This window comes from Mytilus californianus, unplaced genomic scaffold, assembly GCF_021869535.1.
Source record: "Mytilus californianus isolate M0D057914Y unplaced genomic scaffold, xbMytCali1.0.p SCAF_5, whole genome shotgun sequence".
NCBI classification, from domain to species: Eukaryota; Metazoa; Mollusca; class Bivalvia; order Mytilida; family Mytilidae; genus Mytilus; species Mytilus californianus.
The window spans coordinates 39,438,659-39,457,574 of record NW_026262701.1 but is presented as its reverse complement, the minus strand read 5'-3'; the positions used below and the strand labels follow the sequence as shown (position 1 = coordinate 39,457,574).

General features: G+C 34.7%; 1 protein-coding gene across 1 annotated transcript in view; it reads right to left on the bottom strand.

Annotated features, from left to right (window-relative positions):
- Window positions 1–1,003: 1,003 nt before the first annotated feature.
- LOC127701903 (uncharacterized) overlaps window positions 1,004–18,916 on the bottom strand; it is a 231,899-nt gene continuing 213,986 nt past the window's right edge. The window contains exons 5-7 of the mRNA XM_052205882.1: window positions 6,374–6,520; window positions 3,987–4,036; window positions 1,004–2,713 (exon numbers count right to left, since the gene is read on the bottom strand). Of these exons, the coding sequence (XP_052061842.1) occupies window positions 2,627–2,713; window positions 3,987–4,036; window positions 6,374–6,520 (284 nt within the window). The 3' untranslated portion in view covers window positions 1,004–2,626. The remainder of the gene's footprint in view (window positions 2,714–3,986; window positions 4,037–6,373; window positions 6,521–18,916) is intronic.

Genomic DNA, 18,916 nt, shown 5'->3' with positions numbered 1-18,916 from the left:
TGATACAAAATTTTGATCTCGGATTTATCATATCCTAAAGTAAAATAAAAAGGAAAATTTGTTAAATTTTCCAATGAAAAATTCCAAAAATTTTACCATAGCGGAAAGTGAGAAAATACCGTGTTATTGAACAACGGGAACAACAGTTACCATGCAATTGGGCAATTTTTAATCTTGGTACCGTGTATCTAATGTCAATATATATACTAGTATATGGAATATGAATTGCCCTGTATCGTTTGTTTTGTTGACTAGTATATTTGTGTGCGTAATACTACAAATGTATATACTACAATGTATAAGTTAATTGATTCTTCCGTTTGATACATACTGGATATTGAATAATCTAAGAAAAATAATATGGTACAACTAGGATCATTTTTCAAGTATGTTACATTCTTGTATACGGGAAAACTTAACTTGATACACATCGGGTTGCGCAGGGTTTATTTATCACAGTCAAGTTGATATTTTATTAAAGGAATTTTAAAAGTTACATTTAAATTGTTGTGTATATGTTCAATTTCACTTTACTTAAAAAAAATAAGGTACATAATATCAGTTATACAAGTCATGTAGGAACAGATGTGTATCAAGAAAAAAAATTCGGGTGAGTTTCTACTTGAAACGTTCAGTTTGGAGTGCTGCAGGTTATTGTTTAAAGAAGTTCCTTCATATCATAAGTTCAAAATGGAAGAACTTTTTTGTAATTGTATTTCCACTGGAACAAATTCTACAGAATTTTCTCCTTACTAAATAAAGGGTATATAATATTTGTTCCAACAGGAACAGGTATTATATATCATGGTATTGTTTATAACAAAGTTTCCAGGGAAACGTCTTTTAGGCGGAACAAATATACATACGTTTGCTTAGCGGAAGATAGAGAAATGTTGTTGTGGCTTTGCTGTGTCGGATTTATCTATGTTTTCTCTTTGGAATTAACGATTTACATAGAATGCACTGTATACGATTAGAAGTGATTTTGGAAACAACGTTAAAAGTGGGTTCTCATACTTTAATCATATAAAACAATACACAAGTAAAACATTCCATACTTTAAATGGTTTCGTAGAACAATTGTGATTGCTGCTGTAAGTGTAAAAGTGTTGTGTTCACCCAAACAGTAAGTCCATTTTATCAGTGAATTACGGAAAAAGTCCCCAAATTTCGAATTGTTAATTGTTTCTTTAAATGCTATTTCTTGATCTTCAAGAAGCTTCTGTCCAAGTTTCATATCATCCATGAAAGTTAAACAGTATTGATGTCTACAAAATTAAATCCCAGACTGTATGTTAACTAAGAAAGCAAACATATATCAGTAAAATACGGAAAAAAAAGATAAAAAATATTTCCAAATTTGTTTCAGACATTTAATGTCTTATTATTTAATGATCGATTCATTGGAAAATACTGTTTTTTCCCAGTAAAATTAAAACCCGATTATGACATGCACATGTGAAATTAGTCATGTTGTACACTAATTTACGTTATATACAATAATCATATTTTCTGAATTTTGCTTTTTATGTTGTCATTTGATAAAATAAATAAAAAAAAAGCTTCTGTCCATGTTTCGTAAAATTCCATAAAGGTTTGACAAAGTTATTGATAACCAAAAATTAAATAAAACACTGAAACTTATATGTTGGCGCCGACGACGGAATGTAGGATTTCGCGACAAAATGACACAGACTTCACATGAAAAATATTAAGAGCAGTCAAAGCTGATGCATACCACACATTGTTTTCCTTTTAATTTGCTGATATCAACGTACAAAAAAATTGTCTTCTTTAGACAGATTACTCGCATCGCTGTTCGATATTGCTAAGAGAAAATGATTATTTTACCCTTACTATGTTAAAAGCCGATATATTATTATAGGCTTTTCCCTTTATGCGTGCGAGAGTCTAGTATTTATTTACCTTTTCTTACTTGTAAATATTTACGCTATTCACATAAATTATTCTATCTACCTATATATTAACATGAATTTTTTGCCAACATGATACCAATTGCTCATTTACAAAGGATTATTGGGGTTTTATAAATATTGCCAAATAAGTCACAAACAAAATTTTGATTAACAAAACCCTGTGAACATCTCTTTATAACGGAAAAAGAATAGACATATATAAAGGGGGATTTAAATGGAAGTCTTGCCAAAACAAGAAGATGTAAACATTTTGTAGTATTATAGAACGAAAGTCTTCTTTTGACATTTAGAACTGTACATGCAATGCAAAATGTAAATAAATATTGGAAACTTTACACATAGCAGGTAAATCAAATCATAGTGCTTTATAAATTTCAATCGAACATCATACAATTTGCCTCGTTATGAACAAACCTAATATAAATGTAATATTTGCAACCGGTCTGGTTTTATTTATAACATACAATAAACAATAATTGCCAACATGTATAGTGTTTACTGTGTTTCTAACCATTGGTGTATTCAGTTCCATATTTATAGTCGTCTATTTCGAAACTCCCTCATAAAAAATAAAATAAATAAATAAAAACTGAATAAGAATCTCAATCGCCAGAGCTGAATATACCAATATCTCGAAAATTTGACAGATATGAGTATAGTGTCTAATAAATTCGAATTGGTAAATCTGTTCAAGGGATCAGTTCTATGCTGGTTCGTCCGCAAAGAAAGACTTCGTTTTTGTCGTTTGTTAACTTTAACTCGATATCGAACTTTCCCTGTAAAAAGAAAATCATTTTCTGAGAGATACATATATGAACAATGAACAACTGTATGCAGGACTTGACAGATAAGTTACAATGGATCAAATAAGTAAAATTGAGAATGGAAATGGGGAATGTATCAAAGAGACAACAACCCGACCAAAGAGCAGAAAACAGCCCAAGGCCACCAATGGGTCTTCGACACAGCGAGAAAATCCCGGACCCGGAGGCGGGCTTCAGTGTCTAAGTGTCTATATAGCTACCTCAAGGTGTGGGGGAAGGGGGGGGGTCATAATTGCACATCAAATCAAACTAACAGCTCCTTAAACTCAAGGAAACCTCACGGAACATAGAAAGTTTAAAATAAAAATACAATTAAGTCAACGGTATATGTATATCAATACTCATCAAAGATACTAGACGTATAATTTTATACGCCAGACGCGGCTTCCGTCTACACAATCCTCATCACAGATAGTAGACGTTATACGCCAGACGCGGCTTCCGTCTACATAAAACTCATCAGGGGCGCTCTTATTAAAGCACTTGGAAGGTCGAATCAAAAATAAGTTGAAGAACTTTATATATCGAAAATTCCGAGAGAAAAAAATGTATGCCAAATACGGCTATGCCAATCTATACCTGGGGGTAGAAAAACAGTAAATTTACAGGAAATGAACATATCAATGATATTTCATTTCATTGACAACACGAACTTGTTGACTAGTGGCCCGGTGATATCCTCGGGGACAAAATTTCAACCAGCAGTTGCATCGACCCACTGGTTGTAAAATCTCATTAAAGACACCAGGCATTTAAATGTGTACGTCAGACGCGCGTTTTGTCAATGAGATAGAAACTCAACAACACAATACAACAACAGATAAAAATACGATCACCATATGTCAAGCACAGATCAACTAGACACTGCCATCAATATCAATTCAACGTATAGTTTTAGGTGTAAAAAAAACCCGGGTCAGTGAAGGCAAACACAAAAAAAAAATTAAAAACTGTCCTTGTTCAAATCAAATTCTAAACATATTTTGTTTCTTAAATGAAATACGAAATTACTATTTTAACAAATTGCCCCCTAGACTAGAATGCAACGTGCGGAGTGTATATATCTGTTATACAAATGTAATACTGACTTTAATATTTTCTTTGTTTCTTTGACATTCTAATAGAACTCTGCTAGCCTATATATTTTTTCTACGCTTATAGTTCAGTACTTTTTTCTAGTGTTCAAACTAATACAAGCAAAGTTAGGTAAAATAAATATACGTACTGTTGGGAGTCTTCTTAAATCACGGAAAGTGAACTGACTGTTTAGTTCATCTGAAATATTATAATCATTTACGTTCAGTAAAACATTTTCTGACCAGAATTTTTTATTAGTGGTTGTCAATCCCCTGAATGCAATGAGAGCAAATTTAATTTTCTCAAGAGAACACACTTTCAATAAAATTTGATAGTGCACACTCTGAAAAGTCTCGCCTGCTTTACTGATTCCTAGTACACGATTGAATTGTTTGAAAAGTCTTTAAGATCAAGGTCTTAATACAAGTATAACAGAAACTTAATATTATTAAGGATCCATGAAACATAAGGTCACGGTAACATAAACCCTGTCAGATGGACATTTTAGTATCTAAATAAACTCATCATAGATACTAGCTAAGGATTAAAATTGTGTACGTCATACGCACATTTCGTCTTCAAAAGACTCATAAGTGACTCTCGAATCATACAAGTTAAAAGGGTCAAATAAAAGAGAGGAGAAAGATGCCGAAAGGACATTCAAACTCATAAATCGAAAAAAAACTGACAACGCCATGGCTAAAAAAAGAAAAAGACAAACAGATAAACAACAGTACACAAAACACAACACAGAAAACTAAAGATTGAGCAACACAAACCCCACCAAAATCTGGGGGTGATCTCAGGTGCTCCGGAAGGGAAAGCAGATCCTGCTCTACATGTGGCAACCGTCGTGTTGCTCATGTTATAACAAAGCCGTTGATAAGTCTAATTCGGTAGGTCAAATGAAGTAAGAAATAGGCCTAATCACCACATTTAGCATTGACAAATGAACCACGTTAATGTCATCTGAATCCTGACAGACCAACATTTACATCTTAAAACAATATATACACAAATAGTTTATTGACTTTTATCGAAGACCGCACGTAGAAAATATGAAATAACACATAAAAGATACAACACATCTTAAGAAAATGGAATCATTGAATCCTCTCCTACCTGAAACAATCCTTCAATTGTCTCGCTCGCTTGACGTTACCTCCCTCTATATTATCATTCCCAATGAAGATGTATTGAAGACTGTAGGATAGTCTGGAACTCGAACAGTACATTATACCAACCAACTGAATCTATAGTCCAGCTTCTAACTATGGTATTGATATGCAATAATTTCACATTAAATGGGAAACGCTATCTCCAGGTTAATGGAATTGTAATGGCAACAAAGATGGCTCTAGCCTATGCAAATTGGAACAGCAAATTTTTTTCTCTGGGTTCCGATTCATTGACGACATTGACACAATAATGAACAAGAACTCAATGTCTTCATTCAACATGCCAACAACGCACATCCTTCAATAAAATTCACTTATGAAATATTTGCCTCTAAGATCACATTCCTTGACACTAATACACCAATGAAGGACGGAATCATATTAACAGATTTGTATTGCAAGACTACAGACAAACATCAGTATCTTTCTCTCCTGTGTTGTCACCCAGAACAATGTACCAAAAGCATTCCATACAGCCAGGCCATCGGATTTGTTCCACCAATGATAATGTAAAGTACTTCGAGGTTAACTTATTACCTTGGCTACAGAAGAAACGACATTGATATAGGTTTCGTTCGGGCTAAAAACATCAGCCGAGATAATATTTTACAGTATAAAGAGAAAAAAGGTCACCAAAAGAGTCCTGTCACACTTTATCTGCGAAAATTTGAAAGAAATCGAAAAAAGAATAAAGTATCCAAGTTCTTCCCCAAAACCACCCGTAAAATACCAATTACAAATTTTATGGAAAGAAAGAACAGATTTTTATGCACATTTAAGAGCACCAAATACAGTAAGATGGAACAGGGGGTGAATCGACGAAATGACCACAGCACAACAGGCAACATTAACCACCAACACGCGACTCCTTCGATATAACATACAGACATACAAATAAACATCAACAAAAACGAAAAACACACGTCCAGATAGCTTGACTTGACAATGTACAACATGTGATTGGGTTAAACCAGTTAAGTCATCTAGATAATTTGTCGTAAAACTAAAACACACAATTAAAAAACCTGCACATTGCAGCTCCCAAAAGGATAAACACTGACGTTAGCAAAGAAATAAACTCGGCACACTCTTTGGTGACTGTTCGCCGCTTCAGAAAGCTAGCTAAGGTACCTACAGCGGTTGGTTATATACTGCCGCCCAAGAAACCCCTAAAGCAACACTCCTAACAGGTTCCGAGAAGTCAAATAAAAACATTTAGTTGAAATCTGCAGTATTTTTTATAAACAATCACAGCGTACTAAATGCATACCCGATATAACCTATCAAAAACCGCAATATATATTAAAACATAATTATTTGAAAAGCAACAAAACGAGCACAAAATCACTACACTTACCATTCTTCTTTATTGGGCAAATTATACTCGGTATTAACTTCTTTAAGTCCCCACATGTACCTTTTTGGTCTATGTTCAATATTGGGGTGTCCGGTACTCCAGGGAGCCACGCATCGAGTTCTGCATTTCCACTGTCAAAATCAAATGCTGAAAATGGTTTCAAAAAGTAATGACGACCATGACGACGTCGATGATGATGATGATGAGGAGGAGGAGAAGGAGGAGGAGGGGAAGGAAGAGGAAGAGGACGACGACAGCGACGACGATTAACATAACAAAGCATACAAATGTTTCGAAATTTTGCTTGCAAAAATCCCTACCCACGAACACAGGGTCAATCGACAAAATACAAACATAATAATTGCTACGGCAGTAGCGTCGGATAATCTTTTTAAAAAAACGACATTGCATTTAATGTGAAACGACGACGATCAACATACAATGTAACAAGGCACAACACTGTTTCGAAAAAAAGTAAGCAACGACCACAACGACTATCAAAATACAAAGCATGATTATTTTTACTACCGTAGCATCGGGCAATTTTAGGAAAAAATATTGTGTTCAATATGAAATTCGGTCTGACAAACAAACGAGAAAACAGTGACTACAAGTAAATGCATGTATCTGACATTACACAAATACACACACACACACAAAGCCCGCTTACAATGTTAAAGCTTATATTCACATCAATTATCAAAATCAACATATTTTTTAGTAGTCGGTTTTATGTCATATTTAGTAGATGGACAATGGAAAAAATATTCGATGAATTGCTCTCAATTTGTTTACATATTTGAAGATTTTCACTGAGGTTAATACTATTTGCTGAGCAAAAGTTAGAATACTTTCCATTTCTGATATGTTCTATGTTCCTGTTTTGCGTATCTAATTGCATATTCTCAGTTTATATTGGCATTATTTAGAGTTTAATGTTTTTCTTTCTTTTCAAAATCAGTATAAATAATATAGAACATAGGGCACGACTGTCACCAAAATTGTTGTTAAAATAAATACCTATAGATAATCGTTTGTCATATTTTGAAGACTATGTAAAAGTTATTAGGAACACGTACATTGATCGGGTTGTTCTTTAAATTTGTAAAAAAAAATATATTATACAGCTGAAAATTGATCTTAGACATTACTTTATGAATCGAACAAATGCAAAATTAAAATATAAATCAATTGCTTAAAAAAGCAATTGTAAACGGTCTTTCCCGTTCTGAAACATGATTGATTGATTGATATATGTGTATGTTTGTTTGTGTGTTTGTTTGTTTGTTTGTTTCTTTCTTTCTTTGAAAGGTCCATATTAGTGTGTTGGTTAAGTTTCTATATTTAGTTTGGAAAGTTTTTATTCTATTTTAGGTCCCGCGCGCGTCTTTGTCTCGCGCCAGATTGTGGAGTCACGTGACGAAGCTTTATAATAGCGAAAACTTAGTATTTTTATTTCTTTTTAGGTGGGGACGTTGGACAGACAACATGTATAGCGACGGAATACACACAATGTATTTCTTTTGTCATTGTAGGTAATTGACATTTCGATCACAGTTCACGAGCAGTGCATGCTTTGGATTTAATTGATCCTGTGTAACTTTAAAACACGTTTATCGATTGTTTTCATACAATGTACATTTTTCAGCAGCAGTTTGTAACACAGATTTGTATTTCAATCTAGGAGCGGACATTTTATTGTAGGATTTCACTGAGATTTACGGAACTAGCAAGCGAATTTTACGGCATTACAATTTCTTTTCTCTAGGAAAATTCTTGAGAGATATCTGCACCACGTTCTTTTATGAAGATGTAATACGTGTATACCCTGCTGACTGCAGTTTTTAAGGTCAATTGGACATGTAGTTTCCCAGAACATCTGATAACAAGCATGTGGATTTTTTTTTCTTCAGAAGAGATGTAAATACAATATTACACACATGAGACGGAAACATGCATACAATGAATGATTGGTTGGTTGGTTGGTTTGTTTATTTATTGATTGGTTGGTTGGTTGGTTGGTTGGTTGATTGATTGATTAGTTGAATAATTAAACACGTGGGATAGGGTCTCTTGAAACAAGCGAAAAAGAAACAAAGGAGACCTTGGACCCCGTGTTAAACACATAAGACGGAAACATGCATACAATGAATGAATGAATGAATGAATGATTGATTGGTTGGTTGGTTTATTGATTGATTGGTTGGTTGGTTGGTTGGTTGGTTGGTTAATAAATTTAACATGTGGGATATGGTGGTCTCTTGAAACAAGCGAAAAAAAAAAAAAAACAAATGAGATCTTGGACCCCATATTAAACACATGAGACGGAACCATGTATGCATGCAATGATTGATTGAATGGTTGGTTGGTTGGTTGATTGATTGATTGATTGATTGATTGATCAATTAATTAAACACGTGGGATATGGTCTCTTTAAACAATCGAAATAGAAACAAATAAGATCTTGGTCCCCATATTAAACACACGAGACAGAAACATGCATGCAATGATTGACTGACTGACTGACTGACTGATTGATTGATTGATTGATTGGTTGGTTGGTTGGTTGGTTGGTTGGTTGGTTGGCTGGTTGGTTGACTGGTTGGTTAACACAGAGACCGGATCCACTTTGATCACGCAAAGACGGAATAGAAAGCCTAAATACTATATCTAAACACATGGGATTTATCTTTTGAGAGATCACTTAACAAGTAGTAAGGTTAAAGGTCAATGTCAACCTACAAAAGCACTAAACCACACATAAAACTCTTTAAATAGTGCCAAAAACACACAATTTGCCTTTTTTACATGACCTTGACCTTTGACCTTTGACCTTGACCTATATTTTCAAGTTATGGTCCAATGATCTCAAATCAAAATACCCTAGGTCTTTACAACTTGCGGTTCATGAGATTCATATGCATATTTAAAAGTAAAATATTCAAGGGGTAATAACTCCTATAAGAAGTCACTGGATCGCTTCGGTTGAAATTATTTAAAGTTGCGACATGTGACAAGGAACATTTTAAAAAAAACCATTTGCCGCTAACTCTTATGGTTTATGAAGAGTAGCGATAACAATGGTTTTTGTAATTGGGGAGATAACTCCTATAAGGTAAATAGTACACTTTGGTGCCCCTAATACAAGATAGATTTTATTAACCCGATACTTAATACCAAAGATCATTTGGATCTGTCGCGTACTTTTTTTGACTTTTGACTTTGAAATCGGACGAGGAAAAAGAATAATAATAATAATAAACAAACGAAATACAGTAAGGTCTTTCCATTAAGAAAGGAAAGACCTTAATTATAGGGAAAAAAATGGAGTTGTCGTTCTTCTCCGTTGACAGAGTAGATAGCACATAGCTTCATACAAGAGTTGTAAGTGAAGTGGAGGGTAAAAAAAAGGGGGGGGGGGGGCAAAAGGGGGTCCCATGGAGACAATTTGTTATATAAACGGTACATGTAAGAATGGTTAAAAATGCCGATTTACAATATAAATCAATTGCTTAAAAAAGCAATTGTAAACGGTCTTTCCCGTTCTGAAACATGATTGATTGATTGATATATGTGTATGTTTGTTTGTGTGTTTGTTTGTTTGTTTGTTTCTTTCTTTCTTTGAAAGGTCCATATTAGTGTGTTGGTTAAGTTTCTATATTTAGTTTGGAAAGTTTTTATTCTATTTTAGGTCCCGCGCGCGTCTTTGTCTCGCGCCAGATTGTGGAGTCACGTGACGAAGCTTTATAATAGCGAAAACTTAGTATTTTTATTTCTTTTTAGGTGGGGACGTTGGACAGACAACATGTATAGCGACGGAATACACACAATGTATTTCTTTTGTCATTGTAGGTAATTGACATTTCGATCACAGTTCACGAGCAGTGCATGCTTTGGATTTAATTGATCCTGTGTAACTTTAAAACACGTTTATCGATTGTTTTCATACAATGTACATTTTTCAGCAGCAGTTTGTAACACAGATTTGTATTTCAATCTAGGAGCGGACATTTTATTGTAGGATTTCACTGAGATTTACGGAACTAGCAAGCGAATTTTACGGCATTACAATTTCTTTTCTCTAGGAAAATTCTTGAGAGATATCTGCACCACGTTCTTTTATGAAGATGTAATACGTGTATACCCTGCTGACTGCAGTTTTTAAGGTCAATTGGACATGTAGTTTCCCAGAACATCTGATAACAAGCATGTGGATTTTTTTTTCTTCAGAAGAGATGTAAATACAATATTACACACATGAGACGGAAACATGCATACAATGAATGATTGGTTGGTTGGTTGGTTTGTTTATTTATTGATTGGTTGGTTGGTTGGTTGGTTGGTTGATTGATTGATTAGTTGAATAATTAAACACGTGGGATAGGGTCTCTTGAAACAAGCGAAAAAGAAACAAAGGAGACCTTGGACCCCGTGTTAAACACATAAGACGGAAACATGCATACAATGAATGAATGAATGAATGAATGATTGATTGGTTGGTTGGTTTATTGATTGATTGGTTGGTTGGTTGGTTGGTTGGTTGGTTAATAAATTTAACATGTGGGATATGGTGGTCTCTTGAAACAAGCGAAAAAAAAAAAAAAACAAATGAGATCTTGGACCCCATATTAAACACATGAGACGGAACCATGTATGCATGCAATGATTGATTGAATGGTTGGTTGGTTGGTTGATTGATTGATTGATTGATTGATTGATCAATTAATTAAACACGTGGGATATGGTCTCTTTAAACAATCGAAATAGAAACAAATAAGATCTTGGTCCCCATATTAAACACACGAGACAGAAACATGCATGCAATGATTGACTGACTGACTGACTGACTGATTGATTGATTGATTGATTGGTTGGTTGGTTGGTTGGTTGGTTGGTTGGTTGGCTGGTTGGTTGACTGGTTGGTTAACACAGAGACCGGATCCACTTTGATCACGCAAAGACGGAATAGAAAGCCTAAATACTATATCTAAACACATGGGATTTATCTTTTGAGAGATCACTTAACAAGTAGTAAGGTTAAAGGTCAATGTCAACCTACAAAAGCACTAAACCACACATAAAACTCTTTAAATAGTGCCAAAAACACACAATTTGCCTTTTTTACATGACCTTGACCTTTGACCTTTGACCTTGACCTATATTTTCAAGTTATGGTCCAATGATCTCAAATCAAAATACCCTAGGTCTTTACAACTTGCGGTTCATGAGATTCATATGCATATTTAAAAGTAAAATATTCAAGGGGTAATAACTCCTATAAGAAGTCACTGGATCGCTTCGGTTGAAATTATTTAAAGTTGCGACATGTGACAAGGAACATTTTAAAAAAAACCATTTGCCGCTAACTCTTATGGTTTATGAAGAGTAGCGATAACAATGGTTTTTGTAATTGGGGAGATAACTCCTATAAGGTAAATAGTACACTTTGGTGCCCCTAATACAAGATAGATTTTATTAACCCGATACTTAATACCAAAGATCATTTGGATCTGTCGCGTACTTTTTTTGACTTTTGACTTTGAAATCGGACGAGGAAAAAGAATAATAATAATAATAAACAAACGAAATACAGTAAGGTCTTTCCATTAAGAAAGGAAAGACCTTAATTATAGGGAAAAAAATGGAGTTGTCGTTCTTCTCCGTTGACAGAGTAGATAGCACATAGCTTCATACAAGAGTTGTAAGTGAAGTGGAGGGTAAAAAAAAGGGGGGGGGGGGGCAAAAGGGGGTCCCATGGAGACAATTTGTTATATAAACGGTACATGTAAGAATGGTTAAAAATGCCGATTTACAATATAAATCAATTGCTTAAAAAAGCAATTGTAAACGGTCTTTCCCGTTCTGAAACATGATTGATTGATTGATATATGTGTATGTTTGTTTGTGTGTTTGTTTGTTTGTTTGTTTCTTTCTTTCTTTGAAAGGTCCATATTAGTGTGTTGGTTAAGTTTCTATATTTAGTTTGGAAAGTTTTTATTCTATTTTAGGTCCCGCGCGCGTCTTTGTCTCGCGCCAGATTGTGGAGTCACGTGACGAAGCTTTATAATAGCGAAAACTTAGTATTTTTATTTCTTTTTAGGTGGGGACGTTGGACAGACAACATGTATAGCGACGGAATACACACAATGTATTTCTTTTGTCATTGTAGGTAATTGACATTTCGATCACAGTTCACGAGCAGTGCATGCTTTGGATTTAATTGATCCTGTGTAACTTTAAAACACGTTTATCGATTGTTTTCATACAATGTACATTTTTCAGCAGCAGTTTGTAACACAGATTTGTATTTCAATCTAGGAGCGGACATTTTATTGTAGGATTTCACTGAGATTTACGGAACTAGCAAGCGAATTTTACGGCATTACAATTTCTTTTCTCTAGGAAAATTCTTGAGAGATATCTGCACCACGTTCTTTTATGAAGATGTAATACGTGTATACCCTGCTGACTGCAGTTTTTAAGGTCAATTGGACATGTAGTTTCCCAGAACATCTGATAACAAGCATGTGGATTTTTTTTTCTTCAGAAGAGATGTAAATACAATATTACACACATGAGACGGAAACATGCATACAATGAATGATTGGTTGGTTGGTTGGTTTGTTTATTTATTGATTGGTTGGTTGGTTGGTTGGTTGGTTGATTGATTGATTAGTTGAATAATTAAACACGTGGGATAGGGTCTCTTGAAACAAGCGAAAAAGAAACAAAGGAGACCTTGGACCCCGTGTTAAACACATAAGACGGAAACATGCATACAATGAATGAATGAATGAATGAATGATTGATTGGTTGGTTGGTTTATTGATTGATTGGTTGGTTGGTTGGTTGGTTGGTTGGTTAATAAATTTAACATGTGGGATATGGTGGTCTCTTGAAACAAGCGAAAAAAAAAAAAAAACAAATGAGATCTTGGACCCCATATTAAACACATGAGACGGAACCATGTATGCATGCAATGATTGATTGAATGGTTGGTTGGTTGGTTGATTGATTGATTGATTGATTGATTGATCAATTAATTAAACACGTGGGATATGGTCTCTTTAAACAATCGAAATAGAAACAAATAAGATCTTGGTCCCCATATTAAACACACGAGACAGAAACATGCATGCAATGATTGACTGACTGACTGACTGACTGATTGATTGATTGATTGATTGGTTGGTTGGTTGGTTGGTTGGTTGGTTGGTTGGCTGGTTGGTTGACTGGTTGGTTAACACAGAGACCGGATCCACTTTGATCACGCAAAGACGGAATAGAAAGCCTAAATACTATATCTAAACACATGGGATTTATCTTTTGAGAGATCACTTAACAAGTAGTAAGGTTAAAGGTCAATGTCAACCTACAAAAGCACTAAACCACACATAAAACTCTTTAAATAGTGCCAAAAACACACAATTTGCCTTTTTTACATGACCTTGACCTTTGACCTTTGACCTTGACCTATATTTTCAAGTTATGGTCCAATGATCTCAAATCAAAATACCCTAGGTCTTTACAACTTGCGGTTCATGAGATTCATATGCATATTTAAAAGTAAAATATTCAAGGGGTAATAACTCCTATAAGAAGTCACTGGATCGCTTCGGTTGAAATTATTTAAAGTTGCGACATGTGACAAGGAACATTTTAAAAAAAACCATTTGCCGCTAACTCTTATGGTTTATGAAGAGTAGCGATAACAATGGTTTTTGTAATTGGGGAGATAACTCCTATAAGGTAAATAGTACACTTTGGTGCCCCTAATACAAGATAGATTTTATTAACCCGATACTTAATACCAAAGATCATTTGGATCTGTCGCGTACTTTTTTTGACTTTTGACTTTGAAATCGGACGAGGAAAAAGAATAATAATAATAATAAACAAACGAAATACAGTAAGGTCTTTCCATTAAGAAAGGAAAGACCTTAATTATAGGGAAAAAAATGGAGTTGTCGTTCTTCTCCGTTGACAGAGTAGATAGCACATAGCTTCATACAAGAGTTGTAAGTGAAGTGGAGGGTAAAAAAAAGGGGGGGGGGGGGCAAAAGGGGGTCCCATGGAGACAATTTGTTATATAAACGGTACATGTAAGAATGGTTAAAAATGCCGATTTACAATATAAATCAATTGCTTAAAAAAGCAATTGTAAACGGTCTTTCCCGTTCTGAAACATGATTGATTGATTGATATATGTGTATGTTTGTTTGTGTGTTTGTTTGTTTGTTTGTTTCTTTCTTTCTTTGAAAGGTCCATATTAGTGTGTTGGTTAAGTTTCTATATTTAGTTTGGAAAGTTTTTATTCTATTTTAGGTCCCGCGCGCGTCTTTGTCTCGCGCCAGATTGTGGAGTCACGTGACGAAGCTTTATAATAGCGAAAACTTAGTATTTTTATTTCTTTTTAGGTGGGGACGTTGGACAGACAACATGTATAGCGACGGAATACACACAATGTATTTCTTTTGTCATTGTAGGTAATTGACATTTCGATCACAGTTCACGAGCAGTGCATGCTTTGGATTTAATTGATCCTGTGTAACTTTAAAACACGTTTATCGATTGTTTTCATACAATGTACATTTTTCAGCAGCAGTTTGTAACACAGATTTGTATTTCAATCTAGGAGCGGACATTTTATTGTAGGATTTCACTGAGATTTACGGAACTAGCAAGCGAATTTTACGGCATTACAATTTCTTTTCTCTAGGAAAATTCTTGAGAGATATCTGCACCACGTTCTTTTATGAAGATGTAATACGTGTATACCCTGCTGACTGCAGTTTTTAAGGTCAATTGGACATGTAGTTTCCCAGAACATCTGATAACAAGCATGTGGATTTTTTTTTCTTCAGAAGAGATGTAAATACAATATTACACACATGAGACGGAAACATGCATACAATGAATGATTGGTTGGTTGGTTGGTTTGTTTATTTATTGATTGGTTGGTTGGTTGGTTGGTTGGTTGATTGATTGATTAGTTGAATAATTAAACACGTGGGATAGGGTCTCTTGAAACAAGCGAAAAAGAAACAAAGGAGACCTTGGACCCCGTGTTAAACACATAAGACGGAAACATGCATACAATGAATGAATGAATGAATGAATGATTGATTGGTTGGTTGGTTTATTGATTGATTGGTTGGTTGGTTGGTTGGTTGGTTGGTTAATAAATTTAACATGTGGGATATGGTGGTCTCTTGAAACAAGCGAAAAAAAAAAAAAAACAAATGAGATCTTGGACCCCATATTAAACACATGAGACGGAACCATGTATGCATGCAATGATTGATTGAATGGTTGGTTGGTTGGTTGATTGATTGATTGATTGATTGATTGATCAATTAATTAAACACGTGGGATATGGTCTCTTTAAACAATCGAAATAGAAACAAATAAGATCTTGGTCCCCATATTAAACACACGAGACAGAAACATGCATGCAATGATTGACTGACTGACTGACTGACTGATTGATTGATTGATTGATTGGTTGGTTGGTTGGTTGGTTGGTTGGTTGGTTGGCTGGTTGGTTGACTGGTTGGTTAACACAGAGACCGGATCCACTTTGATCACGCAAAGACGGAATAGAAAGCCTAAATACTATATCTAAACACATGGGATTTATCTTTTGAGAGATCACTTAACAAGTAGTAAGGTTAAAGGTCAATGTCAACCTACAAAAGCACTAAACCACACATAAAACTCTTTAAATAGTGCCAAAAACACACAATTTGCCTTTTTTACATGACCTTGACCTTTGACCTTTGACCTTGACCTATATTTTCAAGTTATGGTCCAATGATCTCAAATCAAAATACCCTAGGTCTTTACAACTTGCGGTTCATGAGATTCATATGCATATTTAAAAGTAAAATATTCAAGGGGTAATAACTCCTATAAGAAGTCACTGGATCGCTTCGGTTGAAATTATTTAAAGTTGCGACATGTGACAAGGAACATTTTAAAAAAAACCATTTGCCGCTAACTCTTATGGTTTATGAAGAGTAGCGATAACAATGGTTTTTGTAATTGGGGAGATAACTCCTATAAGGTAAATAGTACACTTTGGTGCCCCTAATACAAGATAGATTTTATTAACCCGATACTTAATACCAAAGATCATTTGGATCTGTCGCGTACTTTTTTTGACTTTTGACTTTGAAATCGGACGAGGAAAAAGAATAATAATAATAATAAACAAACGAAATACAGTAAGGTCTTTCCATTAAGAAAGGAAAGACCTTAATTATAGGGAAAAAAATGGAGTTGTCGTTCTTCTCCGTTGACAGAGTAGATAGCACATAGCTTCATACAAGAGTTGTAAGTGAAGTGGAGGGTAAAAAAAAGGGGGGGGGGGGGCAAAAGGGGGTCCCATGGAGACAATTTGTTATATAAACGGTACATGTAAGAATGGTTAAAAATGCCGATTTACAATATAAATCAATTGCTTAAAAAAGCAATTGTAAACGGTCTTTCCCGTTCTGAAACATGATTGATTGATTGATATATGTGTATGTTTGTTTGTGTGTTTGTTTGTTTGTTTGTTTCTTTCTTTCTTTGAAAGGTCCATATTAGTGTGTTGGTTAAGTTTCTATATTTAGTTTGGAAAGTTTTTATTCTATTTTAGGTCCCGCGCGCGTCTTTGTCTCGCGCCAGATTGTGGAGTCACGTGACGAAGCTTTATAATAGCGAAAACTTAGTATTTTTATTTCTTTTTAGGTGGGGACGTTGGACAGACAACATGTATAGCGACGGAATACACACAATGTATTTCTTTTGTCATTGTAGGTAATTGACATTTCGATCACAGTTCACGAGCAGTGCATGCTTTGGATTTAATTGATCCTGTGTAACTTTAAAACACGTTTATCGATTGTTTTCATACAATGTACATTTTTCAGCAGCAGTTTGTAACACAGATTTGTATTTCAATCTAGGAGCGGACATTTTATTGTAGGATTTCACTGAGATTTACGGAACTAGCAAGCGAATTTTACGGCATTACAATTTCTTTTCTCTAGGAAAATTCTTGAGAGATATCTGCACCACGTTCTTTTATGAAGATGTAATACGTGTATACCCTGCTGACTGCAGTTTTTAAGGTCAATTGGACATGTAGTTTCCCAGAACATCTGATAACAAGCATGTGGATTTTTTTTTCTTCAGAAGAGATGTAAATACAATATTACACACATGAGACGGAAACATGCATACAATGAATGATTGGTTGGTTGGTTGGTTTGTTTATTTATTGATTGGTTGGTTGGTTGGTTGGTTGGTTGATTGATTGATTAGTTGAATAATTAAACACGTGGGATAGGGTCTCTTGAAACAAGCGAAAAAGAAACAAAGGAGACCTTGGACCCCGTGTTAAACACATAAGACGGAAACATGCATACAATGAATGAATGAATGAATGAATGATTGATTGGTTGGTTGGTTTATTGATTGATTGGTTGGTTGGTTGGTTGGTTGGTTGGTTAATAAATTTAACATGTGGGATATGGTGGTCTCTTGAAACAAGCGAAAAAAAAAAAAAAACAAATGAGATCTTGGACCCCATATTAAACACATGAGACGGAACCATGTATGCATGCAATGATTGATTGAATGGTTGGTTGGTTGGTTGATTGATTGATTGATTGATTGATTGATCAATTAATTAAACACGTGGGATATGGTCTCTTTAAACAATCGAAATAGAAACAAATAAGATCTTGGTCCCCATATTAAACACACGAGACAGAAACATGCATGCAATGATTGACTGACTGACTGACTGACTGATTGATTGATTGATTGATTGGTTGGTTGGTTGGTTGGTTGGTTGGTTGGTTGGCTGGTTGGTTGACTGGTTGGTTAACACAGAGACCGGATCCACTTTGATCACGCAAAGACGGAATAGAAAGCCTAAATACTATATCTAAACACATGGGATTTATCTTTTGAGAGATCACTTAACAAGTAGTAAGGTTAAAGGTCAATGTCAACCTACAAAAGCACTAAACCACACATAAAACTCTTTAAATAGTGCCAAAAACACACAATTTGCCTTTTTTACATGACCTTGACCTTTGACCTTTGACCTTGACCTATATTTTCAAGTTATGGTCCAATGATCTCAAATCAAAATACCCTAGGTCTTTACAACTTGCGGTTCATGAGATTCATATGCATATTTAAAAGTAAAATATTCAAGGGGTAATAACTCCTATAAGAAGTCACTGGATCGCTTCGGTTGAAATTATTTAAAGTTGCGACATGTGACAAGGAACATTTTAAAAAAAACCATTTGCCGCTAACTCTTATGGTTTATGAAGAGTAGCGATAACAATGGTTTTTGTAATTGGGGAGATAACTCCTATAAGGTAAATAGTACACTTTGGTGCCCCTAATACAAGATAGATTTTATTAACCCGATACTTAATACCAAAGATCATTTGGATCTGTCGCGTACTTTTTTTGACTTTTGACTTTGAAATCGGACGAGGAAAAAGAATAATAATAATAATAAACAAACGAAATACA